A 22,976-nucleotide genomic window follows, 5' to 3' on the forward strand; every position below is an offset into this window, starting at 1 on the left:
ACCTTGCCCTGACCTCCTACAAACCACTCCTCACAAAACTTGCCAGCAATCATCTATATCACCTCTCCCATTAGAGATTGCCACAAACACAGGTAATAATGTTGATTTATAAACTTCGTTAAAAGATAGAAACACTAATACTTATGTTGTAATCAAGGTCTTTATTTATTGGCAGCTGAAGTTTTTTTTTGGTTTTGGTTTTTAATTTTGCCAGCCTTCTGCACAAATGGCCTGCCTCATCATTAAAATTCTCAAATCGGCCTGAGGGTAGATCTAATTGAGTATCACTGTTCTAGAACCTACCCTCCACCAAACTCGAAATTTTCTAAAGCTAGAAGACTTGTCCTTATATCTTGCAGTACATTGTAAGATTTTACCAAATTCACAGGTGTTTTATTTGAACAAATCCATTAAAACAATTATATGAATGTAGGTCAAAGCATATGATGTTAGAAACAGGTTAACTCAGAACTCGTATTGCCAACCTCAACAGCCTCAAAAAATCTTGACTCAGACCACCCAAAATGATTTTTTTTTAAAATGTTTTAGAAGGTTTTTTTTTTTTTAAGTTCTTTTATTTGCCTTCCAGATTTTGAGCCTTTGGGTTCATGTTTTCCATTTTTTCTTTGCAATCAGGAAGACAGTAAAATCGTGAGAGTTGGTAACACCATGTCACAAACTCAGATGTGTTACCTCTCCTGCTTTGGCCAGAAGGATCCTGTTTTTAAATCCGCTTTCTGAACTGTTCCTGCACAGAAGCTTGAGCGCTAAGGAGATATTCTAGGCGGCATCTTTATGATTAGGGCCACTTTTGGCAGGATTTCTACTGTAAATGACTCTTGCTCTAGGCTACATCTCTGATCACAGACTCCCAAGTGATCCCTGAGTGATACTGGGCAATGCTCTAGCCATTTCTCCCTTGCCACAGGGACAAGCATGCAGCAGCCACAGCTCCCACCCTCCTGTCAGGGAACAGTAGGTGAGGTCAACCAAAGAGAAAGGAGAAGCCAGAACTAAACACCCAGGTATAGCCGCTCAGGCAGAGCACTTCCCAGTTGACGGCAAGAAGCAACCAGATCTCCTTGACAGCAGAGGGCAAGAAGCAGTCAGCCACACGAGCTAATAACCCAGCCACAGCCTCATATGCATCCACTCCAGGCCTAGAGGAAACAAGGCACAGCTTCCAGAGTTAGCTGGACACTGGCCTAGGGAAATACCCAAGTCAGCCAGGAGCATAAAAATCCCTATGTTCCTAAAGCTCATTCCATGCTGTAGCCTTGTCAGTCTTACATTCTGGTAATCAGAACGTTTGATCTCATTTATGTAAATAAGTCATGTATATTTACTCAATAAGCAAGTTAGGACATAATGCTGAAGGTGCATAATATGGCATGTTTATGCAAATGAATTTAAGATCTGTGATTTCAAACACTATTCTAAAGTAACTTTAATCTTCTTCTCCTTTCAGAGTAGCAGCCGTGTTAGTCTGTATCCACAAAAAGAAAAGGAGTACTTGTGGCACCTTAGGGTATGTCTACACTACGGAACAAGGTCGAATTTATAGAAGTCGGTTTTTTAGAAATCGGTTTTATATATTCGAGTGTGTGTGTCCCCACACAAGTGCATTAAGTGCATTAACTCGGCGGAGTGCTTCCACAGTACCGAGGCTAGAGTCGACTTCCGGAGCGTTGCACTGTGGATAGCTATCCCACAGTTCCCGCAGTCTCCGCTGCCCATTGGAATTCTGGGTTGAGATCCCAATGTCTGATGGGGCTGAAACATTGTCGCGGGTGGTTCTGGGTACATATCATCAGTCCCCCCTTCCCTCCCTCCCTCCCTCCGTGAAAGCAAGGGCAGACAATCGTTTCGCGCCTTTTTTCCTGAGTTACTTGTGCGGACGCCATTCCACCGCAAGCATGGAGCCCGCTCAGGTAACCGTCACCGTATGTCTCCTGGGTGCTGGCAGACGCGGCACGGCATTGCTACACAGTAGCAGCAACCCATTGCCTTGTGGCAGCAGACGGTACAATACGACTGGTAGCCGTCCTCGTCATGTCCGAGGTACTCCTGGTCGCCTGTGTGAGGTCGATCAGGAGCGCCTGGGCAGACATGGGCACAGGGACTAAATTTTTAGTGACTTGACCAGGTCATTCTCTTAAGTCCGGCAGTCAGTCCTATTGAACCGTCTTATGGTGAGCAGGCAGGCAATATGTCCTTCCGCACCGTCTGCTGCCAGCCAAAGATGTAAAAGATAGATGGAGTGGATCAAAACAAGAAATAGACCAGATTTGTTTTGTACTCATTTGCTTCCCCCCCTCCCCTGTCTAGGGGACTCATTCCTCTAGGTCACACTGCAGTCACTCACAGAGAAGGTGCAGCGAGGTAAATCTAGCCATGTATCAATCAGAGGCCAGGCTAACCTCCTTGTTCCAATAAGAACAATAACTTAGGTGCACCATTTCTTATTGGAACCCTCCGTGAAGTCCTGCCTGAACTACTCCTTGATGTAAAGCCACCCCCTTTGTGGATTTTAGCCCCCTGAAGCCAACCCTGTAAGCCGTGTCGTCAGTCGCCCCTCCCCCCGTCAGAGCAACGGCAGACAATCATTCCGCGCCTTTTTTCTGTGCGGAGGCCATACCAAGGCAAGCATGGAGGCCGCTCAGCTCACTTTGGCAAATTAGGAGCACATTAAACACCACACGCATTATCCAGCAGTATATGCAGCACCAGAACCTGGCAAAGCGCTACCGGGCGAGGAGGCGACGTCAGCGCGGTCACGTGAGTGATCAGGACATGGACACAGATTTCTCTGAAAGCATGGGCCCTGCCAATGCATGCATAATGGTGCTAATGGGGCAGGTTCATGCTGTGGAACGCCGATTCTGGGCTCGGGAAACAAGCACAGACTGGTGGGACCGCATAGTGTTGCGGGTCTGGGACGATTCCCAGTGGCTGCGAAACTTTCGCATGCGTAAGGGCACTTTCATGGAACTTTGTGACTTGCTTTCCCCTGCCCTGAAGTGCATGAATACCAAGATGAGAGCAGCCCTCACAGTTGAGAAGCGAGTGGCGATAGCCCTGTGGAAGCTTGCAACGCCAGACAGCTACCGGTCAGTTGGGAATTAATTTGGAGTGGGCAAATCTACTGTGGGGGCTGCTGTGATGCAAGTAGCCCACGCAATCAAAGATCTGCTGATATCAAGGGTAGTGACCCTGGGAAATGTGCAGGTCATAGTGGATGGCTTTGCTGCAATGGGATTCCCTAACTGTGGTGGGGCCATAGACGGAACCCATATCCCTATCTTGGCACCGGAGCACCAAGCCGGCGAGTACATAAACCGCAAGGGGTACTTTTCAATAGTGCTGCAAGCTCTGGTGGATCACAAGGGACGTTTCACCAACATCAACGTGGGATGACCGGGAAAGGTACATGACGCTCGCATCTTCAGGAACTCTGGTCTGTTTCAAAAGCTTCAAGAAGGGACTTTATTCCCAGACCAGAAAATAACTGTTGGGGATGTTGAAATGCCTATATGTATCCTTGGGGACCCAGCCTACCCCTTAATGCCATGGCTCATGAAGCCGTACACAGGCAGCCTGGACAGCAGTCAGGAGCTGTTCAACTACAGGCTGAGCAAGTGCAGAATGGTGGTAGAATGTGCATTTGGACGTTTAAAGGCGCGCTGGCGCAGTTTACTGTCTCGCTTAGACCTCAGCGAAACCAATATTCCCACTGTTATTACTGCTTGCTGTGTGCTCCACAATATCTGTGAGAGTAAGGGGGAGACGTTTATGGTGGGGTGGGAGGTTGAGGCAAATCGCCTGGCTGCTGGTTACGCGCAGCCAGACACCAGGGCGGTTAGAAGAGCACAGGAGGGTGCGGTACGCATCAGAGAGGCTTTGAAAACCAGTTTCATGACTGGCCAGGCTACGGTGTGACAGTTCTGTTTGTTTCTCCTTGATGAAACCCCCCGCCCCTTGGTTCACTCTACTTCCCTGTAAGCTAACCACCTTCCCCTCCTCCCTTTGATCACCGCTTGCAGAGGCAATAAAGTCATTGTTGCTTCACATTCATGCATTCTTTATTCATTCATCACACAAATAGGGGGATGACTACCAAGGTAGCCCAGGAGGGGTGGTGGAGGAGGGAAGGAAAATGCCACACAGCACTTTAAAAGTTTACAACTTTAAAATTTATTGAATGACAGTCTTCTTTTTTTTGGGCAATCCTCTGTGGTGGAGTGGCTGGTTGGCCGGTGGCCCCCGCACCGCGTTCTTGGGCGTCTGGGTGTGGAGGCTATGGAACTTGGGGAGGAGGGCGGTTGGTTACACAGGGGCTGTAGTGGCAGTCTGTGCTCCAGCTGCCTTTGCTGCAGCTCAACCATACACTGGAGCATACTGGTTTGGTCCTCCAGCAGCCTCAGCATTGAATCCTGCCTCCTCTCATCACGCTGCCGCCACATTCGAGCTTCAGCCCTCTCTTCAGCCCGCCACTTACTCTCTTCAGCCCGCCACCTCTCCTCCTGGTCATTTTGTGCTTTCCTGCAGTCTGACATTATTTGCCTCCACGCATTCGTCTGTGCTCTGTCAGTGTGGGAGGACAGCATGAGCTCAGAGAACATTTCATCTCGAGTGCGTTTTTTTTTCTTTCTAATCTTCACTAGCCTCTGGGAAGGAGAAGATCCTGTGATCATTGAAACACATGCAGCTGGTGGAGAAAAGAAAAGGGACAGCGGTATTTAAAAAGACATTTTATAAAACACTGGCTACACTCTTTCAGGGTAAACCTTGCTGTTAACATTACATACATAGCACATGTGCTTTCGTTACAAGGTCGCATTTTGCCTCCCCCCACCGCGTGGCTACCCCCTCAACCCTCCCCGTGGCTAACAGCGGGGAACATTTCTGTTCAGCCGCAGGCAAACAGCCCAGCAGGAATGGGCTCCTCTGAGTGTCCCCTGAAGAAAAGCACCCTATTTCAACCAGGTGACCATGAATGATATCTCACTCTCCTGAGGATAACACAGAGAGATAAAGAACGGATGTTGCTTGAACGCCAGCAAACATACACTGCAATGCTTTGTTGTACAATGATTCCCGAGTACGTGTTACTGGCCTGGAGTGGTAAAGTGTCCTACCATGAAGGACGCAATAAGTCTGTCCTCCCCAGAAACCTTTTGCAAAGGCTTTGGGAGTATATCCAGGAGAGCCGCAAATGCCAGGGCAAAGTAATCCTTTCACATGCTTGCTTTTAAACCATGTATAGTATTTTAAAAGGTACACTCACCGGAGGTCCCTTCTCCGCCTGCTGGGTCCAGGAGGCAGCCTTGGGTGGGTTCAGGGGGTACTGGCTCCAGGTCCAGGGTGAGAAACAGTTCCTGGCTGTCGGGAAAACCGGTTTCTCCGCTTGCTTGCTGTGAGCTATCTACAACCTCGTCATCATCATCATCTTCTTCCTCCCCAAAACCTGCTTCCGTATTGCCTCCATCTCCATTGAAGGAGTCAAACAACACGGCTGGGGTAGTGGTGGCTGAACCCCCTAAAATGGCATGCAGCTCATCATAGAAGCGGCATGTTTGGGGCTCTGACCCGGAGCGGCCGTTCGCCTCTCTGGTTTTCTGGTAGGCTTGCCTCAGCTCCTTCAGTTTCACGCGGCACTGCTTCGGGTCCCTGTTATGGCCTCTGTCCTTCATCCCCTGGGAGATTTTGACAAAGGTTTTGGCATTTCGAAAACTGGAACGGAGTTCTGATAGCACGGATTCCTCTCCCCATACAGCGATCAGATCCCGTACCTCCCGTTCGGTCCATGCTGGAGCTCTTTTGCGATTCTGAGACTCCATCATGGTCACCTCTGCTGATGAACTCTGCATGGTCACCTGCAGCTTGCCACGCTGGCCAAACAGGAAATGAGATTCAAAAGTTCGCGGTTCTTTTCCTGTCTACCTGGCCAGTGCATCTGAGTTGAGAGTGCTGTCCAGAGCGGTCAAAATGGAGCACTCTGGGATAGCTCCCAGAGGCCAATACCATCGAATTGTGTCCACAGTACCCCAAATTCGACCCGGCAAGGCCGATTTAAGCGCTAATCCACTTGTCAGGGGTGGAGTAAGGAAATCGATTTTAAGAGCCCTTTAAGTCGAAATAAAGGGCTTCATCGTGTGGACGGGTGCAGGTTTACATCGATTTAATGCTGCTAAATTCGACCTAAAGTCCTAGTGTAGACCAGGGCTTAGAGACTAACAAATTTATTTGAGCATAAGCTTTCGTGAGCTACAGCTCACTTCATCGGATGTCCTCCAAAAGTAGTGGGAAAAAAAATCTCCTATTGTCACTGTACTGGATAAACAAAAATGGTACATAATAACCTTAATTCCTATTGTCACTGTACTGGATAAACAAAAATGGTACATAATAACCTTAATGGCAGCACTACAGTCCTCATTTACACCTTTTATATAATAAAAACCTCATGTAATCAAAGATCTGAGGATTAATGGCTCTCTGCCTTAACTGTGTTACTGATATCAACAGAGAAACCAACATTTAAATAAAGGCATTTTGGAGAGATGAAAAGTTACAGACAAACCTTTTCACTGAGTTCTAGTTTAACTTTTTAGCAGTCAGAATGACAAATCTCCTTTTCGCACAGATTTTACTATACATATTGTGTATGTTATAAGAGTCACACAGATTGTAGTTCATGGGACTGATTCAAAGACAGCGAAATCAGTGGAACTTTTTTTGAGGTATTATAAATATTATACAGTATCTGCTAAGTTGGAGAGGAATGTATCTACTTTTGTAGTAACAGTTGTGATTATTTTGAAAGATACTGGTAAAAAATGGTGTACACTAAAGGTAGTCAGCAAAATTTCATTTTAAAGGGAGCACAAATTTATACAAAACAAGCCAACATACTTTTATCTCCACCTCACCTCATCAGTGAAACCAATAAAATAATTTAAAATTTTTGTTTTAAAAATATCACTTTTTCTATGGAGTAATATGTGTCTCACAAATTTCAGACTGGAGTTAATTTATTGACATTATAAACAGCTAAAAGGTTTTTGTTTCCAGTGTGATCTATACATCTGAAACAACTGTTGTAATGTAAAGGAAGGATTTGCTTAACTCAATTAAATACATCTTATCTCAACTGATAAAGACTTACTGTATTCTAAACTCTTACCTGTAATGACTGATCCATCAGATCCTGGACCATTTCCCAAAGACTGGAGCTCTGTTACGCTGAATGCTCCAGGGCTATCATCACCAATAGACAGAGATGCCCTGTATGTTTTCCATGTCTTGTAGGAACTCTCTAGATAAGGGGCTTCCGAGATCATCCTCCTCTAAGGGGGAAAAACTGGTTTTCTGTGTCCACCATTTAACCCTCATATTAGACTGTTAAAAAAAAAAGATATATATGTAATATCATAACACATTTAAAAGCTCTATAAACTGAATCAATTACATACAGGTACAAAATAAGGGAGTCCATAATTTGCAGTAAAATATTTTGTACTAAAATGTTTTTTCAGAAGCATCGTGTAAAATGAAATACTGACAGGATGGCAAAAATCCCCATAGATTGACCACACAAAAGAAGATTATGGCTAAGTAAGTATCTATGTTGCCTTCTCCCTCTTTTCTGCTGTTGAAAGCGGCAAATTATGTTTCTATAGCAGACAATAAGTATTTCAGCTTGAACTGTGCTAGGTAAATGGCAAATGTCAATAAATAAATCTACAAATTATGAATAACCATACATCAAAATACTTTACTTAGGGAGTAGTTTATCCACAGCTGTAGTCTGACTAGGGTCAGAAGATGTGCATCAGGTGCTCTCTTCATCCCTCCCAAATTTGCTCAGTATATCCTGTGATACCGCAGGAGATCACAACTTTACCTTAGGGTATAAACCTCTGGGAAATAATGAGCCATTCATTCTGGGTGCAAACCTGCTGAAGTCAGTGAAGTTACACTGGAATACCCTCACCCCTGATTTCACATTTTAAAATTTTCTTTAGTTGAATCTGCCAGAAAAGGAAACAATGGCACATACTATATAATGTTGCTACTCACGCCAAGAAGTACTGCTATTAAAAGAAGCTGGCCTTTGAGGCTGAAACTACACTTATAGCTGCATTTTCTTCAACTGGTGTAAGAATACATACTAATTCAGTATGTCCATGCACTGAATATGCACTGCTGGTTACAGAAAAGCTTTGACTGTTACTTTAGTCACCATGAAGACTTGACATTTACCAACATACCACGTTCTTACCAATTTTTACCTCAAAGTTTACGAGAAAACTGTGGTATATGCTAGCAAATGAAGTTTTAAACATATACACCCAACCCCAAAGTCATTTTCTTATTTGACATTGTTAAAAGTTGTGAATATCTTTAATAGCAAGCAATTTATGCTTGCTTGGAATCACTCAATTTCCACGCATAACCACAGAATAATACATTTGGCTCATTGAGTTTTGAGCATTTATCTTGGGAGAAAATTTTTAATTGTTTTCTTTTGCATGCAACTGAAACAAGGGCAGAGTTATGATTCATAGGCTGTGCTGACTGCTGGGGATCTATCTTTTACAATGCAAAGGACAATCATCTTTAAAAGACTAATAAATATCAGAAACACTCAGGGAGGACCAGTCATGTAGGAGTCTGGCCCATCAAAGTTGTTGCAGAGGTGTAATTGAGGGTAGATAGTGATTCAGTATGTATAACATGAGTCTGTGCAAGACTAAAAAAGTTGTTTGCGACAATGCACACTGCACACACAGTTTTTACTAGTCATCTTTAATGATCAAAGTGCTGTTATAGTAGTGCAGTCTCTCACATATTCATTATACTTTCCAGAAGTTCACTAGCATATACAAAAAATTCTGTAGTGTTTTCCAGTGTGTGCTTATTATACCAAATTACACTGTAAGGTAAAAAACTAAAATAGGAAACAGCAATTGATAAGTATATATAAAAGTAATTTGTATGCTGTAGCTTGCATCCTTACCAACAGAGGACTGTCTGAGCAATTAATGTCATTTACAATGTTTGCACTGGCTTTCTGTCAAATTCCATATTAATATTAAAGTCCTCCAGTTCTCAAGTAGATCCCTGAATAACTGTGGTTCATCTTACTTATCCACACTCACTCATTCTGATCATAACGGATGACTAGGAATACAGATTCTAATCCTTAAAGTTAGGGAGTATGCTTCGAGTTGGAGTATGTGTCCATAAATCAGCATATTTGTTTTCATCTAATTATGATCTGTATGACTTTGGGCATGCTACTAAGCTTTTCTCTGCTTCTGTCCCCATCCATGAAATGGAGAAAACACTGTTCACCTTTGTAAAGCACTTTCAGGTCCACTGACAAAAGACATTGTACATAAAGGCAAAGTATTTTTTTAAATTGGGATTTGCTTCCCTGATCTGCTTGCCAGGAAAGTTTGGCTACTACTGTGGGGCTCTTTCCTCTTCAAACCACATAGTAATGTATAACACTGGGTTATTTTAGAAATGCAGGGTGCACCATAATCAGTGGCCTAACACAACATGTATGTATCTGGAGGAAAAGAACTGTAAGATTAGTACAGACACATAGATATAGGGCCTTCACTCAGTTTTCATTTGGTCCACATCACACCAATTGGGTGCTTTACCCAAGTAAAAAACTGGTTAAGGAATTCAGTATTTGGCCCAGAGAATTTACAATACAAGCTTTTCCAGGAAGCACATTGTACAAACCAGACCAGGGAAATGTTCTGTGTACCAGAAAACTGAAAAGAAACTGCAGGTAGCAAATTGTAAGAAGCATGTCTCCAAATGGCTAGTGGTACAAAGAGGGGAACAGCATTCAAGATTTATTTATTTAGGCTGCATAAAAAAAAAAGACAATGACTGTGGCTGAACTGCCAACTCAAGATATGGAGACAACTATTATTAAAAAGGTTCTCTACCTTACATGGGTAGGAGGTTTGGTTGGGAGTAGGAAGTACTGCTTTTCCCTGTCTAGTTGCCAGACATTTCCGAAAAATGGACAATTATCTTGTTTATAGTGCTAGATTTCTTGGCAAGATTTGCTCCCTCAAGCCAGGCACAACCCATGTAATACAAACAGTATTACAAATACAAATCAATTTGACAGAAAGAAAGGACAGATCTTGAAATAGCAGCAACTCATCTCTGAGTACATCTTATAATTTATAACATTTAAAAACATCTATGCTACAGAATGAGACTGGGCAAAGAAGTGATGACAACTAAAACAGATGTACTAGACCAGGTGTTGTGGTAGAAGAATGATACTGAGACTAACAAGAATTATTCAGTCAATCATCATAAAACTATCCATCAATTGGATGCTGCCACAGGCGATGGTCATGTTCTGACTAACGTTAGTCTGATTTGCTGCAGTTCCGCTCAATTTATTCTATACATTACATTGTGATTTTAAAAAAGATCAACTCAAGTGCCAGCTGCCCATTTTGATTATGTTATATGATGGTTAGGACATTTTAATTTCCTTTGATTTAATTGTATACAAACATTTTTAAAGTGAACTCCGAATATAAATAAGCCATCAGTGATCTCTCGGAGTTTGTGGATTATTGTCTTCCATAAAATTATAGCCAGTTATCACCGGTGGATACAGAGGTGGCTAATCTGGGATCCACAACTGATGCAGACATTTCCCAATGGAAAAGGCAAATCTGGATTGTTGAGTTGGGCTGTGGTGCATTCTTTCCTCCTTTCCCATTTTTCTGTTTCCTGTTATCTCTGCTGGCTCTCAAAATACTGGGATCCTTGCCACAAGGTCTTTTTCCATTTATCAGCCAAGGGCTTGGGTCTCCCATGAGTTTAAGTCAACATTTAAAATCAAATATACACAAGGGCAAGAGGGAAGGTACTGTACATCTGGGGTCGGGCTTCGGTTATGGGGGATTGCAAGTATCAGCTACAAGGTTCACAAAGTACATACATATCACATAACCAGCATAGATCCAGATTGGGGTGTGGGAGTTTTTAAAGCGTCAGTGGATAAGTGGGCTTGGGTATGCCACCCATGGGATGTATTAAGAGTCCAAGTCAGTATTGGTGTAGAGAATAAGTACATGGGTAGGGTGCATCCCTCGGTTCATCAGGGAAGGAAGTGGGTTATTTCCCTGGTTGGCGTTCTTGGTTACTTGATCTGGTACTGGCGGTGTCCTGTGATGTGTTCCGTGTAGATGTCTCTGGACCACCTGATGGTGTCAGACACCATGAGCTGTCTCATGAGCCGGGCGTAGCATCGACCGACTCCGCACGCTCTCAGTACCTGCTCGTTGTGGGGGTCCCATGCTCCCAGAGCTCCCACGACCAGGGCGTGAATCTGGACCTTGTGGCTCTGGGCTCTCAGGGTGTCAGCCAGTGGGGTGTACTTCAAGACCTTCCGTGCTCGGACCTCATGGAAGGCTGGTGACCCGTTTTCAAATGGCACCGTGACGTCTACCATGAGGACCTCCTTCTTTTCTGCTTCGGTCATGACAATGTCGGGTCGCAGTTGGCTGCCTGTCCTGGGGATGGCAGAGTCGACAGTGATCTTCCCCAGGGACAGCAGGATGGCTTTCACCAGCCGGTTCTGGATGGTGTGGTGGCAGTGCTGCCAGGCTCCGAAGTACTGTTTGCATCCACACAGGAGGTGGGGCAGGGTCTTATTGGCGTAGCCGCACTTCCTGCAGCGCTTGACCTGGTTGCCGTGGCGGATGGCTCCGTTGAGGGGAATGCAGTTGAGTCGGGCCCGGTGGATGAACCGCCAGTCAGCGAACCTGGTGAAGCTCCCCCTGGAGAGGAAGTGGTTGCTGGCATCCCACTTGCTGGATCCCACCTCGAACACCTTGCCCTGGTCCGACTTCTGCTTGAGGTTCTCAGCCTAGTGGCAGCGGATGGCATCCTTTCCAGAATCATTCTGGCGGTCGGGGTGACGATGGTGTGGTCCAGGGTCTTTATTTGCGGCACCAGTATTCCCAGCTTCCGGCGCTCCTCACATGACTTCCAGCGGCAGCTGATCCTCTTTTTTAGACATCTCGAGGTGTTGCGGGACCAGAGAGAGGACAGGTCTCCCCTCTCTCCTTGACTTTAAGGATGTCTTTGAGCCTTCCCTCATCCTTTGGCCATGGCTCAGTTATGAAAATATGACCTGCTTCAGGAGTTGGTTTTCTGGCATTTGAAGAACATGACCAGCCCAATGGAGCTGGTGGTAGATGATCATCACTTCAATGCTGGAGGCTTTGGCCTGGGACAGAACATTGATGTTGGTGCATCGGTCATTTCACTTGACTCAGAAGATTTTTCAGTGGCACCATTGCTGGCATCATTCAAGAACCTTGAGGTGTCTACTGTACTTGACCAGGTTTCAGCACCATACAAGAGAGAAGGGATAACATCAGCCTGAAACCCGTGAAGCTCGGTTTGATTCTCATGTAATGATCTTTGAAGACTGTTTTCTCAAGCGTCCAAAAGCTGCACTGGTGCATTGAAGGCAGTGTTGAATTTCATCATCAATGTCAGCTTTCTGCGACAGACAGCTGCCCAGGTAAAGGAAGTGCTCAACATTCTCTAGGGTCTCTTTATTGATCTGAATTATAGAAGCAGGATCCTGGTAATTTGCAGCCTGCTGGTGGAGTACTTCATTTTTCTTGGTGTTGAGTATGAGCCCAAGTTTGTTGTAGGCCACAGAGAAAGTGCTGACTATTTTTTGAAGGTGCCTTAAACATAGCCTGCCTTGCCTCCTCCCGACTGGATAACCGTGTCCAGAGGTATCACCTAACTGCGGTCGAAACTGAACAATGAAATTTGGAACCTGGAACGTTCAAGCCTGATGGACAACCTGAAAAGTAACCAGCCAGAGCAAAGAACAGCAATTGTGGCCAGAGAACTCAGGAGGCATGTCATCGACTTTGCTGCACTGAGTGAGACCTGACATACAGAAGGAGGATAGCTCAAGGAAAAAGGTGGTGGTTTCACTGTTTTCTGGAAAGGCGCAGCGACAACGAATTTACGGTGTTCCTTTTGCTATCAAAAACAAAACAGTCAACCAACTCCCAGAATTACCCGTTAGCATCAATGAATGACTCAGGACCTTCTGTCTTAAACTTGCCAAAAGTCAGCATGCAACACTCATCAGTGCATATGCTTCAACCCTTGATGCTGATAATGAAATCAGAAGAAAGATTTTATGCCAACCTTGACCGAATTCTCTCTGCCATCACCAAAGAGGACAAGCTCATACTCCTTGGCAATTTTAATGCAAGAGTTGGACATGATTTGCAGCTTTGGAATGGCATGATCGGAAAGGAAGGAGCGGGCAAGACCAATTCCAACAGAAATCTTCTCCTGACCAAATGTGCGGAAAACATATAAATAAGTATTACTCCCAGGAAAGGTGACAGACTGACAGCACCACATCTGAGCTCTCAATATCAATTCAGGCTGTCCCACATGAGTCAACCTCATTGAGGAGGGATGAACTTACAGGGTAGCTCAGCTGTTCAATTAAGAGTGTCCAAACAATATCAATTGTGATTAATTGTAAATATTTATATATTATTAGAACCCTAATATATAATATTAGAGATAATTAGGTTATTTTAAACATGGCCCTGAGGATAATGACTATTGAGTAGATGGTCCCTGTTGATCTGATGTAATTTTAACTGGTTATATAAAAGGGAAAATCTCCACACTCATCATCTTTGAAAATCATATTGTTGTCAATGGTATAACAATCCTCTGTGCTCCTGCAGGAGGGTCTTATCTTTCCCTCAACATCCAGCTCACTTATGACACAATTGGTCATCAGTCTCCATAAAAGGATCTTTATTTCACTTACAAAACCCATTGAACTAATCTGGCCACATCACTGAGAAAAATAAAATTTGGTGCTCACCAGACTCAGAGGTGATATAAATAGAGATGTACAAGACACAATAAGTTGTCATAAGTCAATACGAGTATAACTCACATGCCCAAGAAGACGTAGTTATAACAAGAAAAGCAAATAGCAGCAGCAACATAAGTAAGGGTTGCAGAAACAGCACTATAGTTAGGACTGTGCTTAGAAACATTAAACCTAATGCTTTGAGACTGGGAGGCCATATACTCAATGAAGGTCGCAAGGATGGTCATCATCATTATCCACAGACATGGATTTTATGGCTAAACCAGCCATACATGCTCAGAATAGTACTTGCAAACTAAAGGAAACTCAGATGTGACATAAATTTGAGGCCTTGGAAAGACTGTGCTTCTGTAACAGAAACCAAATGGGCTGCATTTATTTGGGGTTAACATCATTGTTATTTTCTGCCAATAGCTCTAATCTCTAGATTCCTTTGCATAACTTCTGTCCTAGCAACACCTTCCAATTTAGCATTATCTTGAATTTAATGTGCTGTTTACTACTTCTTCTAGGTCATTAGTAAATATGTTAAATAAAACTAGGTCCAACACTGGTCCCTGGGGGACTACACTAGGCACCTCACCTTTTACTAAGTACATCATCAAGCATCATTACTTTAGTTAAGGAAATTCTTCCACAAAAGAAATACATAGGAAACAAAGGGTTAGACTGCAACCCCCCTTACATGGCCATGCAGTGAAAGGAGGGAGTAAAGAGCCTTTTCCCCTTGTGTGGCCCATGTATGGGCAGCCCAGAGTAACAGTATCTATGCTCTGGGAACTACAGGGGATGTTCTGCACTGAAACGACTCACAAGAAATGGGTTGGGGAATGGTAGGGAATAAACAGATGTTCTGCCCCCACTATCTGCCAGAGCTGTCTGTGTATGAGAGGGAGGTTATATAGCAAAAGTACTCTTTCAGTGTAACTGGGAAGCCCAAGCTCAATGCTAACTGAAGCTCCCAACGGAAGGTGCACAGCTCTGTCTGGCTCCCAGGGAAGAGATGTGGTACACTTAGGCCACAGAAAATATTTCTGAAAGAACAAGAGGGTACAGAAGTGCAAGTTTAATGACTTAAAATGAACAATATTTGTTCAATAGGAATGCAAAAATGAAGCTGAGATGGCAACATTAAAACGTACCAATATATGTTGCAACAGCTACTTTAACACAGTGACCAATAAATATCCTGTCTGCAGTATTCTTTTTCACACTCACATTAATATTTAAGTTTGTCAGTCCTTTTAGCTGAATTTCTGGAAGAAGATTACTATCTAGTAAAAGCAATAATTAAACATTTAGTGGATTAACTGTTAAATTACAGGCCCTTCTGTACTTTCAAAATTACAGCAACTTAATTATTACAGCTCATTAAGCATAGCTGCTTAAGAAGTGATTAACAAAATGTCACTCCGTGTATACCTACTGATCTCATTACAGAACAAATTATTAAGAAGTATGTACTCTTTTATTCTAGTTTAATTGTACAAGCACAGAAGGGCTCTACACTAAAACTTCTAGGAATTCCCTCAATCTTATTATCTAGGTTGTTTTGAATGTAATTAGTGTCTGTGTATGTATATGTACACATACGCTCGTGTATAAGTTTCACTGAAAAAGATTCTGATCATTACTTAAAAGTAAAAGTAATCTTTATTATACCATGCTTTAATACAGATACAAATCAAAGTTTCCCATGAAATTATTGCTTGAAAAGAAAGAAAAATCTGATGTATACAACTGACATGAAAATACCTATCCCCGTCACTGCACACATGTCAGATTGCAGGATATTTTTGTGAAGAAGTCACAAACATTGGGAAGCACTCTGCTTTCTTCCACAAAGTCTGTTTACAAAATGGGCAGCTATGATATCAGTATGCCATATCAGGCAAACCCTGACCCACACAAATGGTTTCTTTTGCTCTCAGTTTAAGCCATACAATATGACAGACTTTCCCTTCTTGTCACAAAAAAATGGTAAGTTAAAAAAGGTGCTAGAAAGTAGACAAATTGGAACGTAATCGGACAGAAAAAAAAATCCAGCATGCTGTGGATTCAGAGGCACATGTGTTTTTCTAGAACTCCATCCCAGCCTCCTGTACTCAGTCTTACTTTCCTTCTTTGCTAAACTTTTAACACTTGTCATAATCCATGTTGGGAAGCACATCTCTAAGAAGCATAATCAGTGGTAACAGTCTGGATTTACTGCATTAACAAACAGATCCTGTAAAGGACTTGCTTGCAACTAACGAGGGTAAAGTTGAAGCATTCATGACTAGACTATAGGTAACAGAGCTCCAGGTCACTTACTTTGTGAACACTGTTGTGAACAAAGCATTTGTTGCCAAAGCTAGTAGGTATTCTAGACAGCTGTAGACATTTATATGAATAATGGCAACATCTACAGTTACAGTAGCCAGGTTCAAATTACAAGGTATATCTCAAACTACCTGCTTCAAGGCATAAGATAATCACCAGGTAAAGACAAATTTTGCACAATTGCAAGCATCATGGAAAAGTTTATTACTTCAACTGAAGTACAAAGCACTGGCCCATCAGTGAAAGGATGGAGTTTTTTCTTCCCAATCTGGTAACTGCTGTAGTCTTAGAACAGTTCTCATTACTTGGAATATTTATATAGAAAATTACATTCATTGTATACATTGCAAACCTTCACAAAAGGAAGAGAATTTACTATGGATAAGGTCAAATCAATTTAAAAAATTGGTTCCCCATCCATGGCTGCCAGTTACATTATTTTTTTTAACAAACAGCTTCCTAACATTTTTTGTTTCACTTAAATTTTTTTAAGAAGAAGATGAATAACTCAACCCAGCATTTAGACAGGTCATAACAATATTGAATACAGATCACATGCAACTCAATTACATTCCCTTCTCCTCCTCCTGCTCCCCTTCCCTGCAACACACTAATACTATATTAAAAGAACATTTAAGCTGCAAAATCAAATACTTGAAAATTAGGAAGATCCAGAATTTAGGTTACCCGGGCAACCTTAATTCTGTCCCCTTGCATGCATACATTTTGATAGTCTTTAATGACAGTATCACACACTACTTTTTCAAGAGGATGAACAGTGAACTCAGAAACTAAATCAGCGTTTTTAGGATCCTCAGTGAAGCCTGATCTACAGCACTAGTTACATTAGCTAGATACAGGAGATCCTTTACTTGAGGGGATGCAGGTAATTCCTTGCTTATGAGTGAAGGGGACAAAGAGAACCCCCAACCACTGGCTGGGAAGGGATGGGGGGGGGAGCACCTTCTCTGTGTGATATCTTGGGAGGGGGATGGGGGAGAGAAGGCTGGTGTGATCCGCCCCATGCCCCTGAGAGGCTGTCTGCTCCTGGGGTTCCAGAACAGTGTGTGATGCTATTGCTGTGATAGTGGCAATGCTGGCCTGATTTTAGACTAGAATATTCATGTTCAGTTACAATTTTGACATGCACGCTGAAAAACAAAATGACAAAAGGCATAGGAATACAGCTGTTCATCCAAGGTTCGACAAGCTTTTGACAAACCACAGGACGGTTTCTGTTAGAAACCTGGCTGCCTTGCTGGTGACCCGAAGGCTTCCAGGAACCCTGATTCTGAGGTAACCCTGCCATGATGACTGCCCTAGGAACCTCAGGACTTCCAGACTCTCAGGTGAGCTGGCTCCCCATGCTGCTTGACTCTCTCACCCATCCAACCCTGAACAGAATTTCATGGGACAGAGAACAGGCACTCCATTGGTCCCAGTGTTTTCTTCCTGGTGGATTTACAAGGAGTGATGCAAAATGATGGAAGGGCAAGAGCTTCTCATAAAAAGTTTGCAAGAAACTTTATATCCCTAACTTTTTCACATGAAGAGTTAAAGACCACGATAAACTAGTTTCAGGCTGGACTATGGATTAATTTATAGTACTCACCATAAATCAGTCAACATTAATCCACACCTCTCTGCTGCATATCTGATTAATGATTGGCTGGGTGCGAAAGGTACAAATCTTGAAATACAAAAAGAAATAAGTGGAAGTTTGGTATCTTCCATTTATTTCTTTATCTAAGGAAGGGCAATAGCTTAATTAGAGAACTGAGAATAGCTTATCAAACATCTTTACCTCCCTCGCCCCCCGCCCCGCCACAGCCAACTAAATTTGCAGACTGGAAGTTTAAACTGTGCTGTAGCAACTTAGAGGGCAAGAGAGTGATTAAGGATCTTAAACTTAGCACAAATAGTCTTCCAGTTAGGGAAACTGATGGGGATTGGAAGTGGAAGCTCCAGGTGTCAGAATTTTTCTCCTTTGGTAACTGTTGCAGCTCAGTTCTAGTTCAACTTTTACTCTTTTGGTTCATGTGAAGTCACCACTTCACTCATTCTCCAGTTATTTCTAATATTAAAAAAAAAAAATCAGAAAAAATATTTTTTAAAGACAAAACCTTCCAAGTCCCTTACATCTCAAAGGTGAGAAAAGGGTACAAGACAGTTTTTTTTCCTTTTGTAGCTCACCTTCAAAAACAAGAATACAGGCGAACTAGTAAGGGAATACTTATGTAACTTACATTAGCTGAAATGTGCTGAGAATAACCAACGGGATACCATAACTCCAGGTTATAAAAGATATGTATATAGAAAATAGACTGAGGTTGCCAAATTGCTTAAAAAAAAAAAAGGGTTCCTTACACAATCATATGAAAATGTTTAAATGGAGATAATCATATGGTAGAATCTGTATGGACACACCTCCAAAGTTCTAGGACTAACTACAACAACCTAAAAAACATATTCATATGATTTTAACTCTGAATTTCCTGACTTTTACAATAAAAACAATTTTTTGGGTTCCCATATCAAATACTACAAAGCTTCCCTTAGAAGAAAGATCATCAAGAGTTTGCTCACAATCACAGCTCCAGTATATGTAAACAAACAGAACAAAATCTACGACGAATTTTGGCTTCTTAGAGCTAATCACAAGCAGCAGAAACTGTCTTCTTGGAAGACCAACCTTCAGCAGCTGAAGACTACATCAACCTGCCACCTTTATCAAGCAGGCCATAGAGCACCTTAGAGAAATACACTTTTGGGAACACACATGCATGTGCAGGTCAGGCAGCACTGCTAAGAAACACTTCAGGACTCAGGCTTATGCCATGTATGCACGCCCACGTATGGAATACACATAAGGACCATCACTTGAAGAAGAAATACCCCTTTCTGTTTATAAATGATGAGGTCTGGTGCGGGGTGGGGGTGCGGAATGATATGCATATCATTCCCACCAATTGCCCCAGTAGAATCCGGGAATCCCGTGTGTGCAAAGCCATCAATCTCTTGAGCGTTACCAAGCTTTACAACCTGGTGCAATGGTACCTTCTGCGTAACAGCACATACCTGCATGACTATGGCCCTAACAGTCCACCCTCCTACTCTGAATTGGTTGGATAAGGATTCGTCAGAGTTGGGGTGACCAGTTTATAGATGGTGATGGCAACTCACTTCTCAACAAGTATGGGAGTTAACATGTTGGTATATTGCCACTGCTAGTTCAGCAGAGATCTCAAAAAAGATTGCCTCCACCATCCTGAAATTCTGTCGCTACTGCTGGTCTGCAAAACAATCCTCTCCCACTAATCCATGCTGGTTTCCCAAGCCCAGAAAAGCTGGAAATCTGCATGAAGCTGGTCCAGGAACAGCACACGTAATACCTGTTGCCTGGAATCATACTCCTCTTTCTCATCCTCTCCTCCTCCCACCACTGCTGGAGGAACTGCTATTGTAGCCACATCAGCTACTTGATGGTATGGTGGTTGAAAGCCAAAACCGAAGCCACCCAATGACAAGAGCTCAAATAAAGCCCCAACAACCTCTCTATTTGCAGTCATCAGCATTACAGTATGGAGCACTGTCGAGTTCATCCTGGCTGGCAGCAATTTGACAATGGTGCTAGCTCACCCAGAAACAGGAACCACAGGATGGAGGGAACGGAATCATGAGATTTTTGGAGTTTGACTCCAATTCTCAGAATTCCACTGGCTTCCACAATGTATCTCACAGTTCACAGCAAGAAAAATCCAAGAATCCACACAGGTGAGCACTGAAGCAAAGGACCATGGGATACCTGTCCAAAATGCCATGCACTTAGTGTGCAGCAAGCCCTTGCCATGTGTATACATCGAACTGAAACAGGGCAGCAATGTCCTAAGTGCACACTATTACTGCTACTTATGTACTGCACACCAGCTAGTCCGCATCAAGTCAGAGCAAACTAAAACCTCTGTGTAGAAAAGCCGTCTAACTAATGCTATGAAATAATAATGCAAACCTAACTAGGAAGATACGGCTGGGGTAAGAGGGGATTGGAGCAAACAGCTAATCATAGTAGGGGAAAGGTTGTCCTGAGTGAAAACTGCAGAAATCACTCTGATGACTGCTTAAAGAAATCAGCTGCTTAAAGTGCTTCTGCAGCTGCTATGCCAGCTTCAGTCTCTGGCTAGTTCCGCCCCCGTAATTTCCTTCCTCAAGATCACATGACAGGGGGATAGAGGGGAGGCCACTACATGGGTCTTGGTGTCCCCAGAGGGAGATGGGTAAGTCTCCCCTGCATAGTTCTGGGTCTAGGGCTACTGGGGGAGATGCATGACCTGCCCCCCCCTCCCCATGCTCCCAGTGCAGCTTTAACTGCTGCTGTAGCTGCTGTGCTAGCTTCAGTCTATACCTACTGTAACTCGTGAGCTATACTCTCATATCTCTGCTGTCTTCCCTTCCCTTCTGGTTACACTCTGTTTCTGTATGAAAATTCATTTGTACTGTCACCAGTCCGGGTTATTTTTTAATAAGAAATTAGTAACTTAAAAGCAGTAAAGCTATTCCAGGGCGAATTCATCTACTTTTGCCAGAGACCCCAACCCTCTCTACCAACCACACGCAACAGCTACTGCAGTTACTTACACTGAAAAGCAAGAATAGAAAAGAAAGGAGCTTTCAGCATCTGAACATAAGGATCCAGCACTGCTGATCACGAGCAAGTGCTCCACAGACCTTTGTAGGGTAGAAAGGTCATTACAGCTTCAAGCTCGTTGACGGCTGCCATCCTTCCACCAACAAAAGTCCCAAAGACAACTGGAGTCCTGTGCATGGAAGCATCATGATTTACTCTGAGCTGATATCACTCACACCAAAAATAAAATCTTCTGTGTTGGAAACTTGAGCTTAGAAGCATCATGTGGCTCAAACAGAGGGTTCAGCAGCTTGATAAGAGTGCATTAATATCCCGTGAGATTACTTAAAAAGGGAAACAGTAAATGCAACAAGTCCCGCAAGGACCTGGCAAACAGATGTAAATGGTTTACTTGCTACATGTTGAGAAACAGTAGTAAATTAAACCAGAATGACATGGATATTTAAAAACTGTGACTATATAGTTTATTTAAGATAAGGGAAAAGATTCACATTGGTTTCACACCATACTAAATTTTTTTTCCACTTGTTGTATAGACTTTCAAGTAATTAATATCATGGATGAAGCGTCTAAAATCTTAGAATAGTTAAGCTCTCAGGAGCTGAGCAGACCAGGCCATATCCTGATTTAGGATGTAGAAAAATATCCTGGTTCTGAATTACCAGATGTGATAAGACCTTCAGCTTGCCTTTGTATTGTCCACAACCATCCCCTACAGCAACAGGAACCAGTTCTGACTTGGTCAACAAGGTGCCGTATAAATTATGCAACCTGTGTCTTGGCACTCCAGGGACCAGCCATACAGGTCTATCCTATCACTGACTAGCCAAGCCTGCCTGCAAGCATTCTTACTTTCTGCTTTCCTACACAGCAGAAAAAACCCTGTTCTTTCTAGACTGTTTGCATAAAATAATGTGGGCCAGTTGTCTGCACTAGTGTCATCCAGTCGTGGAGCCCTAATTGCATTCAAAACTGCTCTCAACTCCATGACAATCTGTGTGGAGACTGGAGGCGGGGCTTAAGTGATAGTGTGTGGATTCATCACCCACAGTAGATGCTGCAGTGGTTCCTATAATTAGGAATGGAAGGATTTTACTTCCATTCTACTAGTAAGTTTTTCATTAACTCTCAGAAAGTCAGAACATCTTGGCAGGAGTCCATCAAGCAGTGGCACGAGAAAGTCAGAATTTTGACTCTCAAAGACTGTGATGTCAGTTGGACAGATCACAGAATAAAATTAGAATTAGAAAAATCTTATTTGGCCATCTAATCCAGTCTTCTCTTCACCTCACCTACTTTTCCAAACAATGCTGAATTTTTTACTACAGTATATCATCAAATGCCTTGTCCAGACCATTATATACTTTTTAAGTGCTGTTCAGATTGACAATACACAAGTATTTGCAAAAAAGTGGAAGTACATCACTGTGGTCACTAAGCATTTTGTGAAAACAAGCAACAGGGACACCAGACCATAGGAAAAGTACCTTAAACTGCCCAATCTTCTTTCAAGCAGTGCTGACATTGTTTCCAGTTCATCACTTTCAACTTCTCTAACAAATGGGTTGGCCTCCTAAAATTTTTGGTATCAGGAAGGAGCAGTAGTAAAAAAACAAAAACAAAAACAAAAAAAATACAACAAAATTCCAACCCTGTCTTTCTCTCTCACTGGTGTAGACCATGACTTCATGTAAACGGTGGTGGATTGGAGACTTCTTTTTTCCAGCAGTAGGGTCAGATACTATTTAACCTGAATCGATGCTTGAGGAAACACTTTGCTGGAGTTTTCCCCAAAGCCCAACCCTGTAGTCCAACTGACTAATATTTGAGAGGGTAAGGAACTACCTTCTTGCCCAAAGGAGATCTTCTGATGTGCAATTTGTTTGCATAACCATTCTAGACACTTTCAAATACCACTTGAATTCTTCCGCTTGGATTTCTGTTGACATGATACTTGCAAATCCTGAGGAGCTGGCAATTTGTCAAGTTATTTTTCTCTCCATTTTCTTGTCCTTTTCATGGCTCCCTTTAGGGCTTTTTGGTGGTTTTTTTTTT

At 42.9% G+C, this 22,976-nt stretch overlaps 1 protein-coding gene across 1 annotated transcript in view; it reads right to left on the reverse strand.

Annotated features, from left to right (window-relative positions):
- PPARA (peroxisome proliferator activated receptor alpha) overlaps positions 1-7,384 on the reverse strand; it is a 42,518-nt gene extending 35,134 nt beyond the window's left edge. The window contains 3 exon segments of the mRNA XM_074936409.1: positions 7,187-7,278; positions 7,280-7,357; positions 7,359-7,384. Of these exon segments, the coding sequence (XP_074792510.1) occupies positions 7,187-7,278; positions 7,280-7,357; positions 7,359-7,384 (196 nt within the window).
- Positions 7,385-22,976: the final 15,592 nt, after the last annotated feature.

This window comes from Natator depressus, chromosome 1, assembly GCF_965152275.1.
Source record: "Natator depressus isolate rNatDep1 chromosome 1, rNatDep2.hap1, whole genome shotgun sequence".
Classification (NCBI taxonomy): Eukaryota; Metazoa; Chordata; order Testudines; family Cheloniidae; genus Natator; species Natator depressus.